Source organism: Medicago truncatula, chromosome 3 (genome assembly GCF_003473485.1).
Source record: "Medicago truncatula cultivar Jemalong A17 chromosome 3, MtrunA17r5.0-ANR, whole genome shotgun sequence".
Classification (NCBI taxonomy): Eukaryota; Viridiplantae; Streptophyta; class Magnoliopsida; order Fabales; family Fabaceae; genus Medicago; species Medicago truncatula.
This window is the reverse complement of record NC_053044.1, coordinates 19657485-19665653: the sequence shown is the minus strand read 5'-3', so window position 1 is coordinate 19665653 and position 8169 is coordinate 19657485. Positions and strand designations below refer to the sequence as shown.

Genomic DNA, 8169 nt, shown 5'->3' with positions numbered 1-8169 from the left:
TGTGGAAAATTTATGAAACCTTAGTGAGGAAATTATTTTGATATGTCATCATTTTCCATACGGCAAAGTCTTGAAATTTGCAACATGGGTCTGATTCATACATTCCAATGAAGGAGGAAACCAAGAGGAAAATACCCTTTAGGAGGAACAAAAAAATATTATATATTCCCATTAAATATTGAATTTATTTATACACCTTGAAACTCATGAGCTTAAAAAATCATATTCAATGAAACCATTTTTGGTTTTTCTCATTTGTTCTTGATATGAGTCACCTCTTTTTTCCTTCTGTACTATCTGTCATTTTTGCCTTGAAATTCTACCATTTTTACCATTTTTTTTTTTGTTTCCTTCATTAACCCTTTTCTCTTCATTCACCTTACTTCAAGTTTAGTCCTTTTTTTAGTGTTTTTTCTTCTTAATCATCTCTTGTTGTAAACTTTTGTTCTTTTTCTAGTTTTCTCAATTTTGGCCTGAAATTTTTCAAGTTTCTTTGTCAAGTTGATATTTTTCATTGGTTTCAAAGGAAACAATTTATTTTCACTATGGTTTTGAAACTTTTACTCATTCTAATTTTCCTTGTGATACATTTCTTCACTTTAGAAGCCATTTCTGATTTTGCAGTTAGAGACTTGACAAGAATTCAAACTCTGCATAGAAGGGTTATTGAAAAGAAGAACCAAAACTCTATTTCAAGGATACAAAAAACAAAGGAACAATCAAACAAGTCCTATAAGCCGCCAGCTGTTGCCGCACCACCGGAATATTTGACCGGAAACTATTCAACTCAGCTTATGGCCACCTTGGAATCAGGAGTAAGTTTTGGTTCCGGTGAGTATTTCATCGATGTATTCATCGGTACGCCACCAAAACATTTTTCTCTGATACTTGACACCGGTAGTGATCTTAACTGGATTCAATGTGTTCCTTGTTATGCTTGTTTTGATCAAAATGGACCATATTATGATCCTAAAGATTCCACTTCTTTTAAGAACATAAGTTGTCACGATTCGCGGTGTCAACTCGTGTCATCGCCTGATCCTCCTCAGCCCTGTAAGGCTGAGGAGAATCAAACTTGTCCGTATTTTTATTGGTATGGCGATAGTTCTAACACAACTGGCGATTTCGCACTTGAAACATTTAGAGTGAATCTTACAAAACCAAACGGGAAATCCGTGTTCAAAATCGTCGAAAATGTTATGTTTGGTTGTGGTCATTGGAATAAAGGACTATTTCGCGGCGCTTCTGGATTGTTAGGATTAGGAAGAGGACCATTATCATTTGCTTCACAGCTTCAAAATCTCTATGGTCATTCATTTTCCTATTGTCTTGTAGATAGAAATAGCAATTCAAGTGTTAGTAGCAAATTGCTATTTGGTGAGAACAAAAAGCTTCTTAGTAACCCTAATTTGAATTTCACATCTTTTGTTGGTGGATTAGAGAACACATTTTACTATGTTGAGATAAAATCTATTATAGTTGGTGGTGAAGTGCTAAAAATACCAAAAGAAACATGGAATTTAAATGAAGATGGTTCTGGTGGTACAATAATCGATTCCGGTACAACTTTAACTTATTTTGCTGGACCAGCTTATGAGATTATTCAAGAAGCATTCATGGAGAAAATTAAGGGTTATTCAATAGTTGAAAGTTTTGCACCTTTAAAGCTATGTTATAATGTGAGTGGAATTGAAGAAATGGAATTGCCTGAATTTGGAATATTGTTTTCAGATGGAGCTGTTTGGGATTTTCCTGTTGAGAATTACTTTATTCAGATTGAATCTGATGATGTTGTTTGTTTGGCTATTTTAGGGACTCCTAAATCTGCACTCTCAATAATTGGAAATTATCAGCAACAGAATTTTCAAATTTTGTATGATGGGAAGAAATCTAGACTTGGTTATGCTCCAATGAAGTGTGATGAAGTTTAATTAATATCTTTTTATGAATGAAATCTGTATAGAAGGTTGACATTGAAATGGAAATTCTGAGGCTGATTTTTACTTCTTTTTTTGCTTTTTAATGTAGTATTTTGGGTGTAAATCGGGTCTCCTCCGTGGGCAATTATGAAGACTAATCTCTCGAGCATTGTGGGACCCAAATGGGCGGCAATCTTTCCATAAGAGTTTTAAGATGCTGCATGCCCATGACTGGATTCGAACCCACCTTAGTTAAGTTAGAAGAGACTCGTATCATCTCATCTAAACGCTCTTGTGTTTTTAATGTGTTTTTATGTACTAGATAGTAGAAAGTGTTGTATACAAAACAAAGAAATGAAAGAAAAAAATGTTTGTTTAGATTATGCAGAACAGGATCAATGCAAACTCAAATGTTTCATAGTTTTGTGATCAATTAATCACTTCAATTTTGAATTCTTTGTCTCTTTCAAATCTACATGGTACTATTGTCTATGACTATCATGTTAGTTCACATTTTTGTTTATTTATTCTCAAAACGAAAATTATGTAAGATGGTATTGTCAATTTTGTAGATTATGGAAAATTGTAGTTTGTTTAAATTTAGTTACACTTCATTGTTGTAGCATTGCAAGAAAAAGTTAATGTATTTGATTTAAAATTTGTATCAGATTCATCAACTTATGTTGATCCATTTTTGTTTATATTTTGGGACGGCGGAAGTATATCGCAGAAAAATATTGAAATTCTGCTAAGCTATGTCACTGGTGTAAAGGAGCATAGCTGCCTTTTCATTGTGATGTACAAATAGTTGGTCCATTAAAATGTAACTAGGTTTTCAATCTTTGACTCCTATATATGAAAGAATATCTGTTAGTAAATGTTAGTTGCTTAAAAAGACTTTTGTACTTTATGATTTGAAATCAGAGATATTTAAAAATATTATTATTTTGATTATTGAATATATTCTACTCTGTTGTGGACCTTTCTCTTTAGTGCACTTTATATTTTTAAAAACCCTCACTTTTCATGAATAAATAGTCAATTGGAATATGGTTGTTTACAATATCTGACATCAATATTGATGTTATTTTCAATGGTTCAAAATGTTAGGTATGAGGTATAATTGTTTTATAAGAAAATATAATATCTTGTGTAGACAAAGACTAAGTCAACTCTATTGCCATGTTACTCTTTGGTCATTGGTAATTAATATGACAGAAATCTAAAATAGCAAGACATTCCTTTCATGAAACTGTATACTAAATAATATCTTTGTTTTTTCCCTTCTCTTTCTTGAGAGACTTTCTCATTGTTTGAATTATTCTTAGTACTGCTTAATAAATAGCTCTGCATAGAGTTTGATGTGAGCTTCAATTTAAATTTAAACTACTACTAGTAAAATAATGCCAGCCATTGGTGAGATCCTCAAATAGAGTTCAGAGATACTTACATATCATCCATTAAAGAGATCCTCACATTAACAACGAGAATTAATCATATAATCTAACGAGTGAATCAACTCTTTATCAATTGAACCAACCATCATTGACATACAGCGTGTTTAGTTTAGCGACAACAAGGGAAACATGGCGTCTCTATGTACATTTGTCGTGGTTGTTGAGAAGCTGCCAATTTTAGAGTTTGTCCAAACGTGCGTCTATGACAATTGTACTGCTAAAACAAATATAAGTATAATAATCAAACCTTTTGATCTGACTAAGTAAAGTAAGCTACTTGGATTAAACAAGGTTATAATCATAAATAATGTATCTAGTTACACTATTTACCTCTAATCTAAATATTTTTCTTCATAATTGTCCTAGTAATTTATATGGCTACTATATTTTATTTTCTTCTTGGATATGACCGCTACTTAATAGGGGCCAAACTCACATATTAATTTCAACTAATAATAGAGGACATATTGGAAAAAGTTTATCAAAAGGTTTATATTAGTACACCTCAAATCTTGTAAAAATATTAATTTTCATTTGAAATTGAAAATTGAGATGAATTTGACAAGTGTAATTCTTTATATGCACTTGTTGCACATTTCATTGGTCTTGTGTTTCGTAAGAGGAATAACATTCTTTGACCACTAGGCACTAACATGTGTATAGTTTTCTTGGCCAAAACAAAAGAATTATGGTTCGTCACGTAGATATGTATAAGAAAATTAGTATTTTCAGACTTCTATGACATGTTTCACGGTGAGTTGTGTGAGTCACTTAGTTGAAATAAACTAGTATAGTGTATATAATATATTAATATGTACTAGTATTTCTCTTCTTTTATTGTGGAATGCATGTGAGTTTTTGAATCCACACAATGCACATCACCAGCATCCAATAAAGACCCTAAGGTTCATATGTTTTACAATTTTAATTCGTTGATTTAGGCGATACTCACGTATACTAATTGATGAGGTATGGAGAATTTAGACGGTTTTTTCTAATTATGCAAAGGACACACATATGAAACACTTCTTTATGTATAAATACATAAGAGTTTTTTTAGCATTTAAATTGTAATATTCTTTAGCTGTATAGTTATTTTATACTCCCTCCGTCCCGGATTAACTGAGTCATTTGCTCAAATCACACATATTAAGATAAATGTATAAATGAAGGAGAGATAAAAATGATTTTAAGTGCACTTGTTCACTATCGTGTATTCTCCACTATCATAAATGGAAAGTGGAATATATTGAATTGGGAGTGATGAAAGTAGTATTAATTAGGGTTATAAAAGGAAAAAAGTAATTAATGATGTATTGAAAAGTGAAATTATTCACTTATTTTGAGATATTTTTTTTATTGAAAATGACTCATTTATTATGAGACGGAAGGAGTAATATAATATTTGACATAGGATAAATATGTAATTATCTATCGATAAATCAATCAACTAATATAAATTGCATAATTGAAGAATAATACTAAAGTGAAGTACATGCAACTATACTTTGAATTGGATGAATTTTTGTTTTAAAATCTATCAAATTCCGTACTGCAAACACTCTAACTTGCACGCAATGAGAATTTTGCGTAAAAAATATTCAAAATTTATTTTGACATTTTTCCATATAAAGATGCTTTATGATTTGTGAATCCACAATTCACAAAACACTAAATGGTTCTCCTTTTCTTGCACCGTCATTCCATATGATCCACATGACTTTTGCATTGTATTTGATTAAATTCATATACTATTGAACTTTAACTTTACACGCAAATATATCTCTCTTAATATATAAGAAGAAAAGATGTTATGGAAAACCTCACCCCTAACTGGTTTATTGACAAATCAGCAAGTTAAAGGTAAAAGCTGTCTATAAATTACTTTAATCAACCAAATAACCATGAATAACTAACATGATGTCATGTACGGTGGCTGACATGAATATCTCTTTTAATATTTAACGACGAATAAAATGAGCACGGTGGTTGACATGTATCGATTAGGTTGGGAGGAGGGTGGGGAGGCGTGGATGTGGCGTAGAAGATTGTGGGCTTGGGAAGAGGAGATGGTAGAGGCGTGTAGGTCTTTACTTGATAATGTTCTTTTGCGTTTGAATGTTTTAGACAGGTGGCAGTGGGATCCAGACACTATTGATGGTTATACAGTGAGAGGGGCTTATCAGATTCTGACAACTTCGGTTTTCAACACAATTGTAAAAACAGATGAATTGGTATGGCATAACCAGGTACCTTTGAAGGTCTCCATTGTTGCTTGGCGATTGTTGAAGGACAAGTTACTGACCAAAACGAACCTGCAGAGGTGCGGTTGTCTTAAAGCTACGGTCAATACTTGCGTGTCGGGTTGCGGAATAGCAGAATCGGCATCACATTTGTTCTTGCATTGCGAGGTTTTAAGTTCTCTTTGGCAGCATATTCGGTCTTGGATAGGTATATGTGGCGCAGATCCTCAAAACTTAGGCGACCATTTTTATCAATTTATTCATTATTCAGGTTATTCAAAGGCTCAAAGGTCGTTTCTTCAATTGATTTGGCTGCTTTGCGTTTTGTAACGCCCTCTCTAATTATTTGATTATTTTAAATGAGTTTAGAATATACTTATATGATTTGTGTGATTTATATGATTTATTTTGATGAGTGATATTTTGTTATGTTATATGTTGATATTTATTAGTATAATATAAATGTTATTTGATTTAAAAATATAATATATGTTATTTGATTTAGGAATGTATATATGTCATTTGTTATAGAAATATATACACGATTTGTTGCAGAAATAAATGTGATTTGTTATAGAAATAAATGTTATTTATTGTAGAAATATGTATGATTTGTTGTAGAAATATATATAATCTGTTATAGAAATATGTATGATTTGTTATGGAAATATATATATATATATATATATATATATATATGTTATAGAGATATAATTGTTATTTATTATTGTTATAGAAACATTTTATATATATATATATATATATTGGGATAAAATATTAATATTTGGATTTAAGAGAAAAATAAGTAGGTTAAAGATTTATATAAATAGGAGAGACCTAGTTTAGAAAAACATAACGTACGTACGACTGCTTTTGGAGAAAAGGGAGAAAAAGCTAAGAGAAGAGGGAGAAGACCTAGAGGCTGCGATTTTCTTCACTTTAAGGTAAGGGTGAGACTAACTTTGCAATTCTATTAAGTATGTGAATCAATGGTTAGGTTTAACATGATGTAGGATGAGTTTAAGAAGAATCGGAAATTAGGTCAAATTGATAGAATTGATGATTAAACGGTGGAAACTTGTTAAAAAGATGTAGAAACTGTCCTTAGACCTTAGATAATGATTTAGATGAATTCTGGAATTGAAATTAGGCTTAGAACCTTGTTAGATGATGATTTTCGTGTAGAAAGTGCATCATGTCCGAGCCTAGATTCATCGCTCGCCACGGCGAGCTATGATCCTCGCCTCGCGAGTGATGATCTTCATCGCTCGCCACGCGAGCCTTCCCCTTCGCCTCGCGAGTGTTTTGGTATTGCTCGCCATTGCGAGCAACCTTCCTCGCCTCGCGAACTCAGGCAGAGAGCAAGTCATATTTTGTGTTTCGACCTTTTTAGTTGGACCTTGAGTGTCTTCGAGTGCCTGAACATACCTAGTATTGATTAGAGAATGATTTAGAACGAGATTGAACCTAGAACAACCTTAGTTGGAAAGTTGGCTTGTACTCGCCACGGCGAGCAGATGCTCTCGCCTCGCGAGCACTTCCAGAATTGAGTGTTTTTAGTGCATTGTGAGACTTGAGTTGCTTGGATTGGTTAGAAATGAACTTTAGGTACATAGTGTGACCTATTAAAGATAATGATTGTGAATTGTGAAGCTATATTGAAATGCTAAGTGTTTATAATGTGATTTATTGATTGATTGCATTACTTGAATTAGTATTGAATGATCAGGAAGTTGTTGAAAATGAATTGATATTAAGCTGTTGATATGATCTGATTATGCTGCTATTGTTATTTAACTAAGTTGCATGAGTTGTTGTTGATTATCATTTGATATTGTTATAACCTGAGATGTTTATGTGTCGCCTATGCTGCTGTTGTTGATTATGTGAAATATTTATATGCCTTATGTGGAAGATGTTTGATGTTTAAGTTGTTGATGCTTCACATTAATATTGTTATGTTGTGAATTGCAATTGATATATTGATATCTCTCTATTGTTGTGTGATTTGACTGTGCTACTGCTGTTATTTAACTAAGTGCATGATGTCTATATATATATGAAATGATGACGTTTAGCTCCAAATTATTGGATGCATGATGATATGTTGATTACGATGATTACGGTGTTTTGTTGTTAAGAGTCCATGCATAGCATTTCATTGAGCTTTGTCCTCACCACGATTAGGAGCTTTGTCCTCCGCACGTTTTAGGAGCTTTGTCCTCCGCACGATAAAAGTATATTAATACTTATGATGACGATTGGTACCACATGCATATAAGTGTCTAAGTTGCATTGTCGCATATGTCGAGTCAAGGTCGTTGTTGATGAATTATCATCCATGAGTTGTTAAGTTGTCGATGAATTATCATCCATGAGTTTGTCGAGTTGTGTTCTACCCATGTGTTGTTAAAGAAGTACCTACGAAGATTATACGATGTGAATTATATGATGTTGATTAAAATATTGCTATGTTGTTTAACATGTTGATATGATATTGTTATGTTGCTACGTTGCTTAAGATATTGATTATGATATTGTTATGTTGCT

The 8169-nt window shown here is 32.4% G+C and overlaps 1 protein-coding gene across 1 annotated transcript; it reads left to right on the top strand.

Annotated features, from left to right (window-relative positions):
* Positions 1-2372, top strand: LOC25488909 (aspartic proteinase nepenthesin-2). The gene has a single exon (XM_013604067.3). It carries the CDS (start codon positions 546-548, stop codon positions 1929-1931), a length of 1386 nt encoding a protein of 461 aa, XP_013459521.1. The 5' UTR covers positions 1-545; the 3' UTR covers positions 1932-2372.
* The last annotated feature ends 5797 nt before the right edge of the window (positions 2373-8169 follow it).

What these genes read in the sequence shown, in the direction of transcription:
- LOC25488909 (XM_013604067.3), top strand. Translation starts at nt 546, where the DNA reads ATGGTTTTGAAACTTTTACTCATTCTAATTTTCCTTGTGATACATTTC.